Source organism: Pygoscelis adeliae, unplaced genomic scaffold (assembly GCF_000699105.1).
Source record: "Pygoscelis adeliae isolate BGI_AS28 unplaced genomic scaffold, ASM69910v1 Scaffold424, whole genome shotgun sequence".
NCBI classification, from domain to species: Eukaryota; Metazoa; Chordata; class Aves; order Sphenisciformes; family Spheniscidae; genus Pygoscelis; species Pygoscelis adeliae.
Genome location: NW_008824651.1, coordinates 323,408 through 339,285, shown reverse-complemented (window position 1 = coordinate 339,285; position 15,878 = coordinate 323,408). Strand labels below are relative to the sequence as shown.

The following is a 15,878-nucleotide window of genomic DNA, read 5'->3' as shown; positions in this document are numbered from 1 at the left end:
TAGTTAAAATTTTAAGATGACAAACTCTTCAGTAATCTAACATCTCCCAAATTTGAGGCAGAAGAAGAGTGTGAACCTGGATCGATTCCCAAGGACATACATGTATGGGGCATGTGTTTTCAAAACAACTGAATGTGGGCAGAAAGCACGAAAAATACGTAAGTGGTGGTCACTGGCAGTAACATCTCTATAATCCAAATCCGTGTCATTTAGCTTTGGTTTCGTAATTTGGTGAATCCTCTTGCGTTGTACCCAAGTAATTTGGTGGGGCAGGTAAGTTGAAACTTGCAAATGAAATACAATTTCAAAGAGGGTAACCATTTTAAGGCCAAATGGCAGTCCAGTTTGGTCGTACGTAAAGCAGCCGTGCAGCTGGCTGTTGGCTCTTTTGTTAAATATGTCCATTCCCGTCCGACTAGTTGGTCCACATAGTCTTTCTGCGAAAGCAGCTGCTTTAAATAAAGTTGAAAGGAACCCTGACACAAGCAGTTAGGGAATAGCAGTCCCTCTTCCCAATAAGTAGTGAGCTATTGAAGCTTGAGGAGTGGAGACCTTCTGTAGCCTTTTGGATGCTACATGCAGATGCACACGGTTCGATGTCCACGGGAGTTAACTAGTTTGTGCTTGCATTACTGTGAGAGCACTGCACTAGGTCTCCCAGGGGGACTGAGGGACCAGTTGAACCAGACTTTAAAATTCTGAAATCTAACATACCCAGAATGAAAAATGAAACCAAGATTGCTTGTGTATCTGAAGTTGCAGCTGCCGCTAAAGGAGGAATTTTGTTTTACTTCGTTAAAAGGGTGACTTTATTTTTGTGTGGTGTACAACAGATCCGTATTAAATTGTTGGAGAGATTAGCAAACGCAGCACATGTTCTCCAGGCTTTCCTGACTTGGGCCCCTGTGGCTTTCCGAAACAGCTTGCTCAGAAAGTCCTTTATTTTATAGATGAAGGAAAAGTGGGAGAGTATAATTGGCGTCAGCAATACATTGTGTCTCCTGTGGTGGTGTTAAGGTGACCCTTCTCAAACACCTGCTGTACCAATGCTGTTTATCTCATGATGTTTGAGGAAAGGAGGAGCTTTTTGGGTTCAGTGAATTAGGGCACCAGCTCGTAGGCTGCACTGCAGGCTGTCCAGCCAGTCCTTCCGCGCTCGTGCCTGGCTCTGTTGTTTCAAAACGGGTCTGTGCGGAGCAGGATGTTGAAGCATTAAGATCGCACTGGCTTTCAGGGGTGCTAACGGTATAGCAGGTAGGATTCTCCTGTTAAGTAGACAGGGTGCTAAGGTGATGTCCTTGGAGCATGGTGTGTATCAAACTGGTTACGCGGTAACCTCAGGAATCGGTGCTTTAGCCGTCTTGAGCCCAGAAGCCTGCGCACAGCTCGTGTTTCAGAGCAGTATTTGGGCATCTGGGAGTGACTCTCAGGATGGCTTAAATACTCACTCCTGCACCTTGGTGAGTGTATGAAGTTGCTGTTTTCAAGGAAAAGATACTCAAAGCTGCCCTGGTAACACCTCATTGTAAACTCACGTTCTGCTTTGCCTGTGTTTTACGCCGTGATCCTTCACAAAACTCTTACTTGGCGCAGGAGTCAGTAGGTCCCTAGTGACTTACCGGCAGCGATGTCCCAGCCGTGGCTGAGCTTTGTGAGGTTTTTAACCAGCCAGCAGCTGGAGCCCAGGGCTGGCTGCTGAATTACTCTGCAGTTGTTTTCCTCTGCTCTGGAGCTGTAAGGCAGCAGAAGCGGCTCCCGTGGCCTGTGAGAAGGTGCTCTGGAGGTGGCGGGGCTGTGCCGCCTTCTTCGGCGGAGGTTCAGCACTTGAGGGCTGGGTACACCCTCTTAGGCAGTTTGTAAGCGTGTAGGAGGCATTAAGAGAGTGCGCCTTGATTTCTGCTGTGGTCTACACCTGTCACCGTACCCTGATCTAATGAAGGCCCCGGAGCAGTGACTGTGGCCCTGTTAAAAATCACCTCTTCGTCCGCATCCCCACGTCCTTCCCCCATCCCCTGTGATAGAAACTAAACTGAGTTACCCAGCGAGCGGGGAAGAAAAAGGGAGTTAAACGGCTGCCAGGTGAGACTTCAGCCTTCCTCTGAAGGGAAGGATGAAGTGTCACATCGGTAAAACTAGGCGTGGAACACCTTCCTACCCACTTTTTAAGCACGTTTTCCTCTTGCATCCTTCGGCCCTGCCGGTGTTTCTCACTCAGTCACAGGCTGTGTCATGGGAAGGGAAGTATTTGTTAAAAAAAAATTCAGCCAAAGGTGCTCTGCAGTGCACGAGTCTGAGAAACACAGATGTTTGCTTAAGAGGCCTTCCCGACAATGCTGACAAACATTTAGGGGTACAAGGATTATGTCCACCACCTTATGAATTACGCAAGAGTGTTCAGATTTTGTTTATAATGTTGGTTGTTTTGGTGTTTTTTTTTCCCTTTTAGTCAAAATCCCTTTCTAGTGGCTGCATTTGGAGCTTGCTCTCTTACGAGGCAGTCTAACCACCAAGCCTTTCAAAAATTCGGACGTTCAATGACTGCCTCTGACATGGTCTCAGAAGTTGGAACAGCTTTTAACAAACTTTTTGAAACCTGAAGCCACAGCGGCAGAGAAGAAAAAAAGGAAGAACAATGACTGCAAGAGTAATTACATTTACCGTAGAATTTACATAAGTAATGCACCCTTTCAAGTGCTGTAGCAGCATTGGTATGCTAGGTAGATTTTTTTTTTTTATTTTTAAGAATAGAAAAATATGATTAATGTAGATATTTTTTAAGAGTTTGGAATACAAAAATGTTTTGGCTGAAATAAGCTGTAGTTGCAGATCTGTTATAATATAATAAAACTAAACTGAAAGTATTCCTCTGTTCTTTTTGATAGTTATTGAGCAATAACTAAAGTGTGAACAGCAAAAAAAAAAAAAAAAAATGCACTTGATACTTAGATAAAATTCTTCCACCAGCTCAACTGAATTTCTTGGATTGCGCCAAGGTTGTCATGTTTTCATTCTTAGACCCTCTGTCTAGAATTAGCTATTGCACTTCATTTTTTGCCACGCTAGTCTATTAAGAAGCAAAAAGTAAGCCTCTTCGGAAAGGGAATGCGTGAGAGTTGCTGTAGATTTTGAATGTAATTAGTTGCCTTTTCCCATTCCCGGTCCCAGAGGCAGCGTTCATTTTGACAAGACACCCCTGCCTGCAACGTCCTGGTGGTTCGGTGGTTTGTTTTGTTGGTTTTTGTAAAGGTTCCCCCACCGCAGAATACGGATATACTGTAGGTGTCTTAGCATTAAACAGTAATTGTGCTTACCTGAAAAAAAATACTTTCTATTCCTTTAGCTGGCCGTGACTCATTTAGAACTCGATTTGATGAACTTTGTGAAATTATCATTTGGAGAGGTACTAGACAGGGTAAGAAACTTAGCGATACCTGACTGAACTGGTCAAACTCTCGGTGATCATGGAGGAGCGAAGTGCTTTTAAAACTCAAACGGCCTGCTGAGTTAGAGCTCTGAGAAGACCAGCGTACAGATACCTCGGTGGCTAGCTATTAACCAGCGGGAATATGAATTGAAGGAACAAAAGGCAGGCGACAGCACGTACCCGTACCCTCTGAGTGCTGTGCAGGCAGCTGTACGCTGGAAGTCAGGAATAGAAACGTGGTGGTCGGTGCTCGAGCTCCGAGCGCAGCACCGGGGCTTAGGGGCTTTTTGCGGGATCCTTAGCAAGATGGGTACGGCCCTAACAGCAGAAGTCCCGTCTGTCATCTGGCTCGTTGGCAGGGCAGATGAGCGTCGGGTATAAAGGGGGAGTTGCGTGGGATTTTGCACAGTATCGTTTCTTAAATTTTTGGAAATTCAGTCAAAGCTTGTAGGGATCGAACCAATATGGAGAGAGGGGCAAGTTCACGCAAAGTACGTTTGAGTGGGTCCTGCCCTTAAACCGACAGTCTAGCTCCAAGTGTATATCCTCGCCAAAGCGCAGGAACAAGGGTAGAACGTGTCTGGTTATTGCGGTAGATGTTATATATTCATTGCAGCCGCTCTTTTCCAGCAGTCTAGCTCTAGGTTGGAATGCGGTGTCGTGCAGACTGGTCAGGCGGCATTCTCGTACCTTGCAATAGCTGCCCGCAGGAAGCACTTGGGATGGGAAAGGCTGCTCCGGGTATTTCCCTTCAGCCCTTAGAGTTGATATTTCTGGATGCACTGTGACTACTACCTCACCCCGATGCATTTTCGTTTTTCTTTTTAAACCAGTTACCTATTTTTAAAATAGGTTTTTAAATGTTTGCTCATTTTGGTCTATGAGGGTTCACAGACTTTAGATTAGAGCAACGTCTGCTCATAAGAGATGGGTCTTTGGTGTTTAATTTAAGCAGTTTTGTAAACTGTCTACAGGGAAACTAAGCTACTATTGTTTTTCCCCCTCTAACTCTTTTTGAAGCCCGGCTCCTTTTAAATATAATCAAAAAGTTAAAACTGATTTTAAAAAAGCTACTGGCTTTCCTTTAAAATGAGCGGGTTCTTTGTATTTAGAACATCAGTGGTATTATAATCTAAATGGCATTTGTAGGCGAAGTCAATCAATTAACAGAGCTCAGTACAGATTTCAACCTGCCGTGTTGGTTTTAAATCTACGCAGAAGTTGTAACTCTGTTATTCACTAATGTATACAAATTGTTACAATTTTTAAACATTCTGGAAATGTAGCAGTTTCTTTTGGTAGGAAATAAAAATAATAGGAAATTAATTGCGTGTCCTTGGTTTGGTATGTTCCCACCGCATTTCCCACGGAAGCCGAGCTGACTGTTCGCCGTTCATTCTAGTTTACTGGAGCAATACGGCCACTAGCAAATTTAAAATACCAACAGTGTCCAACAAGCGTCTGCCAAAGCGCTAATGAAGACACACACCACCACCACCACCACCCCCCCCTCTTCTCTAGGATCCTCTCTAGGAGCACCGAGAACCAGAAAGGGAGCAGAAAAAGAGCTACGCGCTTTATTCTCAACAATATAAAAGAAAGCCTTTATCCTTTTGAACAGCTCACCTGTGTGAATTGTATTTTCAGGCGAAATTCCTTGTAGATGAACGCACGTTCTTATTTTCGTTCTCTTTTCATAAACTGATCTGAAGAAGGGATGCTGGTAGGTAAGCACAAGCCCCCTATAAACTCGGCCACTAGAACACAGGTCGCCTCATGTGTAAGGCAGGCCCCTCCGCATCTGCCTACAGCCACACCGTCCGGGGGGGGGGGTTAAGGCAGACATGGCAAAAGAAAAAAGGTAACCAAACAGGTAATAACTAAACACGCTAATTTTATCTTCCCAATTCTGAGGGCGAGATCCTGAGCGTGCTGCACTCCCAGTGCTAGGGAAACCTCAATGTATTCTGTGCAAAAGCAAATGGGAAAGATACCGAGCCTTACAGGTAACCGCATACTGTCATATTACGGTTAAAGATCTCCCAGGAGCAAACCGGCAACGCTGCAATAAGGAAATACTTCACGGCTAAAAGTGTCACCTCCTTCTATGCCTGAGAGGAACACAATTGTTTAAACCCGGGGGCATAAAACTAAGTGTTTTCACCCTCAAAGACGGGCCTAAGTTCTTGCCTCTGTCTTGACTACGATTTAATTCTCAGCGCCAGCTCAGCAAAACAGGGTGCGAGCACAGATCACGTAGCGATTGGAGCTGGGGCATTTCCTGCATCAGAACACGCTGAGGCCTGACAACACAGCTGCTTCCATCCTGCCCTGTACTGCGGACGCTTCCACCACCTACGCCGCGTACACACCTGCTGCGAGCCCTGTATTTATTTACCCAGTAGTAGCATCAACAGTTTTGCTCAGATTGCATTATAACTTTGTTAGCCATTCGGTTCCAAAGATTTTATTTGGAAAGCATTAGTATTTACAACTGTTGCCAAAGCAGCTGAAATGAAATAAAAAACCAAAAAGGTCCAAGGATGAAGGATCAGCTTCTTTTCTCAGAGTGCTGCTCCGCTTGCCCTCCTTCCACAATCTCCCAGGTTGAAACGGCAGCTCTGTCCTGCAAGGAGAAGTAAGGGGGTCAACCCCCGCAGCCTGGGTCACGCAGGCACCGTACGTGGGTGGGTACTTGGAGGCACAGGTTTTTAACCAAGCTTCGTACAGAAAAGCTACGACTCCATGGCGATACCATCTCACGGGAATACCACTGTTACTAATAACGCTCAAAGCTGTACCCAGGCAATTCTTCCCAGTTAAGAAGGAAAAAAAAAAACAAACCCCACACTAGAAATGTCACCTCTTTAGCGTGGGATGCTGCAGTGGTGCGCGGTCTCTCGTATGACTAACTTCTGTTAAACTCGGGCAGTCACATTCTCGTGTTTGAACAGCTGGTGTGCATGGAAAACGGCTCTTCTTACGGCCAACACATGAGAACATAGTGCCTAACATATTTGATCTCCTTCTGAATTCTAGGATAGCAGCCTGTTGCTGTAAATACCCGTCATGCAATGCCGTCATATTTTTGAAAGAGAATATTGCAGTCAAACTGGGAATTTCTGACTGTTAAGACTGAGCTGTTGGACCGCGATTGTTGAAAACAAAACAAAAGTTGATCTGAGTATTGAAACGTGACGATGTTACATGAGCTCTGACTCGTGAGAGAGGCTGGAATACAATGTAGAATTTTCTTTACACTAAAGTGAAAACTGGTTTTGATGTGTAAATAACGTAATTACTACATTTCACTTAGTAGCACAGATTAGCTTGCATTTCAAGCACACTATAATGACATGAAAAGAGCAGTGGATACTTTAATCAGTTTGTTGCAAGTTCTGTAACTTCAGACAAACAGAACATCGTCTGCGCCGAGCAGCGTGAGAGAGGAAACCAGCGTACAGAAAATCACAAACTTACAAGCTGAAGGAGAAATTGCTCTTTCTACAAAGCTGATTTTTAAGGGAATTAAGTTACTAGCGTTACTCTAAGTTGCTACTCGCACCCTAGAGTGGCCAACCCCTCCGGGCCCAGCCCCAAACCAGGGGCTTCTAGTCTGCACTGGGTGGAGATGGGGCTCGTCTGCTTCATCTCTTCTGCTGCTTTTCCTCCTGCACATGGACTTGAGAAGTTGCTGGCTGACTTCAGCCGCACGTGACAGAGGGAGAGCGTGTTAACAGATGCGTTACCGCGTGCCTATCGTGGGGATGATAAAAGTTTCATGGAAACCAGAGGCTGGGTAGAAAAGAGAAATTCAAGTTACTTCCTCGAGTGCTTATTAGGCATGCAGGACCCAGCTGCTAGGCGCTGTGTTACCGTGGCATTTTTGGCAATAGCCAACCCAGGGCAGCCAACCAACCCAGCCACGCAGACCCGTGCTGAGCAGGAGGGTGGCGAGAGCCCCGCTTTGGGTAGGGCCACGGCTTGTCATGTGTTCGCTCTGGGAACGCACACGAGGAACTGCAGAGCTGCATCGCTCGGTTTGCGGGACTCTTCTGGGATCTGCAAAGGCAAGAGCTGGGCAACCTTCACAGCACACCTTCAGATACTTCTACTCATGAGGCAGCAAAAAAAAAAAGAGGAGGAGTTCAGCTTTGGATGCGTGCTGTGTGTAGTCACACGTGCATGTGTGCTTCGTCCTCAGGAGCAAACTGTTCTGGGACAAGCAGGAGACAGATTATGCCGAGCTTCAGGTTATTAAAAAAAACAAACTGAAATAAGTGGAGTGGGCTGAATCCTGGCTAAGGCCAATTTCTAGGACGTTATTAAATGTCTGTAAATCCCTTTAAAAACAACCCAAAACAAATCTTCAAAAGGGTGGGGGTGGGGCTGCAGCCGCTTTGCCAAATAGATCAAAAGAGAGCCGTCTTCTCCAAGACTTTGCCTCAGCGCAGTTGTTTGGATTTGCAAGCTTTCCTGACAGATAAGTAGAGCGAGGATTTAGCTATGTACAAACAAGTCAAGGAAGCAGGTGTCCCAGCTTCCCACAGTCTTCCCTTTGCTTTCCCAGCTGTAGCTCACCACCACCGCGCTTTGGCCCTCACCCCAGTTTGTATCAGCACGCTCCCTTTCATCCGAGATCATGAGACAGCTGACCACACTTCGCATTTGGTTTTAATAGGTGTGTTGACAAATGACAGCTCTCACGTTCAGCAATTAAAGAGGATGTATGCTGTCACTCCCTAATGTCATTGTGCTTTATATCCTCCCATTGGTAAAACGAATGAAAGGAGACTGTGCAAGGCTCAGTTCCCCAGCGAGGGAAAAAACGAGCAGCGTGACCCGGAGGGAGAAAGGCGCTGGAGAGAAAGCGGAGGGTTATTCTGCACGTAAGGAGCAACCCTGACCCAACAAGGGCTGGAGCTGAGGTGAGAAGGGCGGTGAAGCAAGAGGAACTGGAAGAAGAGGCACCCCTTAAAGAAGTAAGGTAGCACCTTGAGACCAGGAGGAGAGCGTAAGGCAGTGAAGGGATTTCTCTTGAGCAGAAAACACCATTGGGGTAATGGAAAAGAACAGTGGCATTAGGTATAGGCTAAGAGTAGAAAGCAGGGTGGAGAGAGGAGTGGTACAGGAATCGGGCAAAGTACTTCTGGCTCAGGAACAGTTGGGAATGGAGCTGCTGAAGACGGAAGAGGCTTTCTCGTGAGGACTTACCATTTTGGTGGGGGAATGTGGGGAGGGTAGAGGGAAGGCATTATTTTCGTAAGTCATCTCAGTTTACTTTCCAGTTCCTCTGCAATCTAAATTTTTAGAAATTGTACACATTACTCATACCTTTCCTCCTGGATTGAACTTGGGCAACTTAGGGATTTCTGAATATTACGTGATTTTCAGTGCCTAAGTACCAGACCCTTAGTAACTGCAGAAGTAGCTACAGCTTGCATGAAGACACGAGGTTGAGGGGGAGCAGAAGAGAAAGCTAGCAGTACAACCAGGCAAGGGCTTAACTTCCACCTCCTGCTACTGCAGTCGTACAGGGAGCAGGGCACAACACTGAAAGCTGCCGAAGGGGCACGAAGGGCAAAAATAAACGCCGTCTTAAAAAATGGCTAACGGTCTCAAAGAGGGTCACTGTCTTCTACCTTTATGTGGATTCCAAAGGCAGCAAGGTCTCTGCGCAGACTGTCACAAGCCTCCAGGAGGGGTTTTCTCTCCTCCATTAACTGCTGCCTCTTTTCCTTCTGTTCTTGTTTTGGTCCTTTGGCTCCCGCAGCGCCCTCCGTTGGCACAGCTTCTGCTGCTTCTTCCGGCAGAGCAAGCGCATAATGACGAACCTTTGTGCGGAACCTTACAAGCTCATCGATGACGTTGGAGAGCACAGCCGAGTCGCCTCCTCCAAGAGCCACCTAGAAGTCAAACAGGTTGCTTTACAAACATCTGAGAACAATTTAAAAATCAACCCCAACTCAGTAGCACACACTGAGGCCTTGTCACCTCTCTCGGTTGTGCATCTTCCATTGTATTGGTACGATTAAAGTGTCGCAATCTCGCTAATGCTGGACAAAAGTTACAGTACAGGCATACTTGGAAGTAGTTCAGTGTATTCCTATACAGGACAGCGTCTTATCTTGGAGCAGAGGGCTCTCACGTGAACATATACTGCATAACCCAACTGTGGAACTCATCACCACAGGAAACCTCCTAGATGCCAGAAGCGTGCATAAATTAAAGAGGGATTAGACAAATTAATGGAAGAAAGGCCTGGCAACAGCCCTCCGACACAGCAAGGGAAGCCCAGCCGCCAGCTCAGACAGCCCCTCGGCTGTAGACGTCTGCAGAGCTGGAGAGCGCACCAGCCCCTTACTCTGCCTTTGAGCTCCAGACCCTCTTCAAGAATCACAAACCGGAAAAATTAGGTATTTTGGCTTTAAGTCTCTAGACTACCCTTTCTCCTTGCACCTCCCCAAATCCACAGAACTTTGATCTGATCCGCCTTATCCAGTTTCAGCCACCCAACAAGACCTGACTGAGCAGCAGCCACTGCGCACAGCGTGTGTCTTCCGGCTGCTGCCTGGCCCCCTCCTCCCCTCAGCCAGCTCCGAGCTTCCTTGGCCTCCTCTGGCTTGGCAGAAGTCTCGCTGCTCAACACCATGGGAAGGGAACGGCCTCGCTCCTCCTAGAGGGTCCCGCTCCGACAGGGGTCCTGCCGGGACAGGAGCTCAGGTGCTAGCAGAAGAGGAAGGCCACTCATCGGCGCTGGCGCAGCCAGGCTCCCAGTCTCACTCTCGGCAGAGAAACCATCCCCGTTTCTCATTAGAGGCAAACTCCTAAGGGGGAGGGAAAAGACAAACCTCCAACCAGCAAGAAAACGCCGTCGCAGTATTTATCACTAAGACACAAGAGGGGGAGCAGACAACGGAGCAGTGAGATACGAAGCACACCAAGGCCGGGGGGCGAAGTCGCTGGCAGCGATGCTCGACTGGGAGCAGAAGAGCAGCTGAGTAATTAAAGCCAGAGGGGACTGTATTTAGTCACCAAACAGCAGGATGGAAATGAAAGGGAGTAGTTTCAGAGGTAACTGACTGAAGCAAATAAACAAAGAGGAGGAGAAGGAGGTGAGGGAGAAGCTATCGAAGGGCTAGAGTGTGAGATGCGAGATGCTCTCCACAATCATAAAGGGCAGCAAATTCACCAAACTTTCAAAACATGTAAACATACTAAAGAAGAAGTTTATGAGATGAAGAAGGTAATAAATCCAAGTGCCAGAAATGCTCCATCGCAACCTGGGGCAGGGAAAAAGAGCAGGATAAATGCTTAAATACGGAAGGGACAGGAAAGACGAATGATAAGGGGAGCAAGAAATACATCTACACACACCACTTCCAAAGTTCAAACCAGGCATGTACTCATGACACAAAGGCAAGATCCTCTAAAAGGAGGGGCAGCTTTAGGAGATGAACGGATCCGATTTCCATGTAAAATGCTGTAGCCTCTCAGGGCTGATCTTACATTTCTGTAGGGCTAATTAGCTGAGATTAATCCCATCTTAAGAGCAAGACAGACCTATATGCAAATATCCAAATGAAAAGGGCCTGAACACTGCTCCCTCCCCGTAGCCTCTACATAAAATTGTTAGCACAGCGGCGGCCAGGCCAGCTAGCCCTCTCCCAGGCAGCCCACGTGCCGGGACCTGTGGTGGTCAGGGACGGCTCCCGGCAAGCTGCATGCCCGGGGCCACCTGGCTAAGGGGCAAGAAAGGTTGGACACTGAGCTGTTCTAGCTGCTCTCGAGGTCAGAGAACAATTCCTGCACCGTTCTATTTACTAGCTTGCGGCAGCCCACGGACTTTTCTGATGAAGATTTTGATTGATTCATTTACTGGAAGCTGAAAGGAAAGAGCAGAGGGACAGTCTGACGTGCTGCTCCTTCCTTCCTTCCTGCCTGCCTCGCGCCAGCGTCTTCTGCTGACCCTGCTGCCCCAGAGAAACTAGCACAGCATGCAAAAAAGAAAAAGCATTCAGACACTTATTTCAGCAAAAATAAAGATGCAGCAGGCACCTGCATACAGACAGCCCAGAACCTGGAGGAATGACTTTGACATCCGACTTACAGACAAATATAAGTGTTTAGTATGCCACTAAAAATTAACATGACAAACCATGGGTTATCAGGAGTAACACAGAGCCAAATCACGTCCAACCGCTGTTTTGAAAGAAATTTTGTGGAAAAATCCACAAGGAGGCAAAGTAAATACACGAATTTATTGGTATACTGCCTGACTTTCAAAGCATTCATAAGGTTATTTACATTTTCTTATCCTCTTCTCCCCCTCCCCCAAAAGAAACTTTTGCAGAACAGTTTCTCTAAAGAAAGTTTTCAGCTTCTCGGTATTCAGCTCCAGATTTGAGCAGGAGAGGAGCACAGAACAGCCTGCTAATCTCCAACATCTTGTGTCATTTTAAATGCTCCCCTTCCATACATCAGGATATCGCCTTCATATTTATCACTCCCTTCCCTGTGCAGTACTTTGCTTTGGGTTTCTCTCTGCTTTTTTTCCCCTCCCCATTCCTACCTTTCCAAGCACTAGAGGATATGTAAGGTATTTCCAAAGACAGGACACCCCTCCCCTCCCCACACCCTACCGTGTCTCAAGGCAGAGCGGCCCCTTTCCCCACACCCTGGCTTTCTGCAGAGGAGCTGGACCCCAGTTCCTGCTGTGCAGGGAGGTCACAACCGCAAATATTCATACGGCTATCGAAGTCAGCCTGGGTGCAACCACCAGAAAAAAGAGGAGGAGCCGGGAAAAAGCCAGACACATAACAGGACCAACTTAAAAGGCCTCCAATGCTAACTTTTTCTCGTTTCGTTCCTCAAATTTTCATTTCCACAGCACAATTGCTGCAGAAGTGACACGGGAGTATCTCAGAGAAGAAAAAAGCCCACACTTGGCTTTCTCCTGTTCTACCTGCTCACACGCTCTCCTAAGACATCACGGTAGAAACTGCAAGCAGTGCAGAAAGGTTTACTAAAACCATAAATAACTTTGTTACATCTGGCGCTTCTGGAAAGTGTTCTATAAAACATAATGCTGGCACTGCCACCATATATTAGTACGCATAGAAGAGATGTTTTGTACCTGTCTTTTTCCAAAGGACATCCCAAGGGCATTAAAAAAGCCTTCTATATAGGAAATAATGCTTCCATACACAACAGAGCTTCTAGGAGATCCAGCATCCTGTTTAAAAAACACTCAAAAGAGATTGTCCAGTCAATACATATTACAGAACTCAGCATCTCTCTGTAGCCTAGGTCCACAAGGGAGAACTATTACTGATTATATAGATCTACCTCCACCAGTAACACCTGCCCAGACGGGAACTTTTACAGAGATATAAAAGCACCTCGCAACACAGAGGGAAAAGATTTCAGTAAACGGGGGAAGGGAAGAGCTTATTACCAGCATGCGCAGCGAGAAGAAGAGATGTGTGAAGCTGCCATGCATTACATGCACGCAGTAAATTAGACCTAAAAATAGCACTTCTGGGCATGAAAGGGCTGTGTGTATGAAAACAAAATAAAAGAACAAAATCCCAGCTTCAAGGGCACCTATAAAATAAATTATTAAAAAAGAAAAAAACCACACCAAACCCTTTTCTGAGTATCTTATTGATTTAAACAATGTGAAGACTGCTTTGAGATAGCTTATGGCGTTTTGGCATGCCCCAGTAGCACCAGCAACCACCAGCAGCAGTGATAGAATAGCACTTTTAAGAACATATGTTATTTCTTTCTTTCCTCCATATTTATTTCACAAAAACAAACAAACAAAAAAAATCAAGATTAAATGATAGACTGAGAAGCAATTTAAGGGACTAATCCTTGCCTAAAAAAAAAGAGCGATGACACTCACAACCGAATTAGCAGCTGGTACTGGATTTTATCTGACATCTCCATTAGGGCCTGAGAAAAGCCATAACCTAAAATTTGCAAAGGAGCTGAGCTGGAAGGAGCTGAAGCAGACCGCTGAGGGAAAGAAACAGGAATGTGCCAACTAAGGTAAGAATGGAGAGAAGATTAAAGAGAGGAATGAGTAGTTATGTGTATGTGAATTTGCTCACAGCTCTTATGGAGAAAAAGTACCCATACAGTCAGTAGGAGGTAACGCTCACAGAACTGGGCTGCACCCAGAAAAGCTCCACCACCGCAACCAGAAATCCGGGTCAGCTGCCCCGCAAATATCCCACCCAATTCTTAGCAAAGCGAGTGACAGAAGGAATTCAGGGAAGACAAGCAACAACTGGCAAAATGAGGCTGCTTGTATTTAAGGAGTGGTAATGCTGTTACAGATCCCTGCTGCAAACTGGCTCAAGTTGGGGATTTGCTCAGAGAGTCATTTTGTAAAGAAAAGGGAAAGATAAGGCTAAGGACAGAATTTAAAACTAGCACCAAAACAAGACCAGGAGGAGGAAGGATTTCTAAACCAATGAGCCAATTCAGTTATTACTATATACTCAACATCCCTTTCACAGCACAAAAAATGGTGGACATGACGACACCAGCTATCAAGGAGCACAGCAACAAAGCTGAGCTGCTCACCTTGAGCCAGAAAGGGAGCTGTTGGTACAAGGAGAGCCAGAAGTGCTTCAGACCGTATGTATCGCTCAGGTCTGGTCCTTACCAGATGCTTCCTTTGTGTCAGCATCGAGAGATCTTAACAGGGTCTCAATTTGCCAAAAGCCATCTGAAGATGGACTCATGCAGACATGCTGAGGCCACAGTTATAATCTGCCGACAGCAGAAGCCAATCGGTCCCCAAAGCCGAACTCACCACCATGACTGCCCTGTGCACCTGGGACTGCCTGCCAAAGCCCCCGCAGCAACCACCACCCTCCATTTCCCAATTTAGGTTGATTTCTGTGCATGGTTATTAAGCAAAGAAGCAGGGCGGGAACATAAAACCAGCACTAAAATTAGCAGCATGCCACAATGGCTTCACGCCTTTCAAAAACCTTAGGTATAAATAATATAGGGCAGCAGGAAAGAAACATCCTTTGGACACAGCGAAGCACAAAACAATAGCCGTACACAATTCCTGCGATACGGTCAGGACAAATGGGCACCATTAAGGTCAACAATTTACAGAGCTTTGTTTCTGCTGGTTTCTTATGTGAACAATAAACTAATCTGTCTGCATTAAACAGTAGGACAGTGGACAGCTGTCATTTTCTGATCTCTGTATCCTAATGGGTTACCTTAGTAACAGCCTTAAGCTGTCTGTTGCCATGGTGAATGAGGTCCATAATTGCTGCAACAGCCCTGGAGGTGTCAAAGTCATCTGCAAACGCAGCCTTCACGGTTACTTTTGTGTTGGCTAGCCTTCAAGAAGAAAAGGTAACGTTTAAGATAAGACAAACAAGATGCCAGCAGTATGCTGAATTCATCAGCTATTCAGCCAGAGGGAGTCATCGAAAGGACACTGTCATTTCCTTCCTAGCTGTCCTATGATGGGCGATGCTACACTGATCAGGGAGAATACATCTTTCAGCTGCAAAGGCAAAAACTTGATGCCTGTCAAAATCCAGAGTGCTACATCCATTCAATAAATACATCATTAATCACAGGGACCAACAATGACAGAGCAAGGCTTGCCTTAATCATTTAAAAACAGATGGAAAATGAGGTTGATATTAAGCGCATTAAAGATTTTGCTAAGTTTTTTTTTTTCCAGCAGCCCGTTTTTCATGCTAACAGTATGTTTCTCTTCCAAAGCCACGTCACGCTCATCACTCCAGTGCCTGGCAAGAGAGCTGACTCAGGGTCATCCAGGCGTCCCGTTGGCAGGATCCGGCTCGGAAGCGGGCGCTGCTTCCTCATTTCCCAGGCGAGCCCAGTCCCAGCCCTGGGACTCCACTTGGTTTGGCCAAGACGGAAAGGTCTGGTGGGACCGTTCGTGTAACAGCGCCAAAAGCCAGCGGGCAGCCAGCACTCATCACCGCAGGACGAGTGCCACCCGCTGCAGCCACTTTGAGCAGGAGGATGAGGACAGCAGGGGGGATAAATGGCAAGCTGCAAACAGCTGCTGGCGGCACGCCCCTGCACGCAGCCCGGCGAACGGGACCTCGATAGTGCTGACCCGAGGATGCTGTTTCACGATAAAGCTCAGGGAGCAGGGTTACCTGGGGAACCTCAAGCTACCCTAGTGCCTCTGGGGCTCTCCTCAACCCAGTTGTGCCTGTTTCTCAGTGTTTTTGCCTGGAATGCCTGCCTCCCCTCAGATATGCAAGCTTCCCCCTCTCTGCTGAATACCTACCTAATTAAGAGCTCTGTTTTGTTTTGGTTGTTTTTACATCTAGCGATACACAAGTTGTGCCCTCCCAGATGTCCCCCACTAACAATCCATTTCAACTTGCCCACGTGCCTCATGCCTCAGCCTCATCTCTCACCAACAGGTCGT

The 15,878-nt window shown here is 46.6% G+C and overlaps 2 protein-coding genes across 2 annotated transcripts in view; one reads left to right on the top strand and one right to left on the bottom strand.

The window, feature by feature from the left end:
- CARKD (carbohydrate kinase domain containing) overlaps positions 1 to 4,747 on the top strand; it is a 47,214-nt gene extending 42,467 nt beyond the window's left edge. The window contains exon 11 of the mRNA XM_009322526.1: positions 2,447 to 4,747. Coding sequence (XP_009320801.1) covers positions 2,447 to 2,597 — 151 coding nt within the window. The 3' untranslated portion in view covers positions 2,598 to 4,747. The remainder of the gene's footprint in view (positions 1 to 2,446) is intronic.
- A 1,128-nt stretch (positions 4,748 to 5,875) lies between these two features.
- Positions 5,876 to 15,878, bottom strand: part of CARS2 (cysteinyl-tRNA synthetase 2, mitochondrial (putative)) — a 39,282-nt gene continuing 29,279 nt past the window's right edge. Inside the window, exons 12-15 of the mRNA XM_009322528.1 lie at positions 14,677 to 14,800; positions 12,561 to 12,659; positions 9,067 to 9,330; positions 5,876 to 6,050 (exon numbers count right to left, since the gene is read on the bottom strand). Of these exons, the coding sequence (XP_009320803.1) occupies positions 5,976 to 6,050; positions 9,067 to 9,330; positions 12,561 to 12,659; positions 14,677 to 14,800 (562 nt within the window). The 3' untranslated portion in view covers positions 5,876 to 5,975. The remainder of the gene's footprint in view (positions 6,051 to 9,066; positions 9,331 to 12,560; positions 12,660 to 14,676; positions 14,801 to 15,878) is intronic.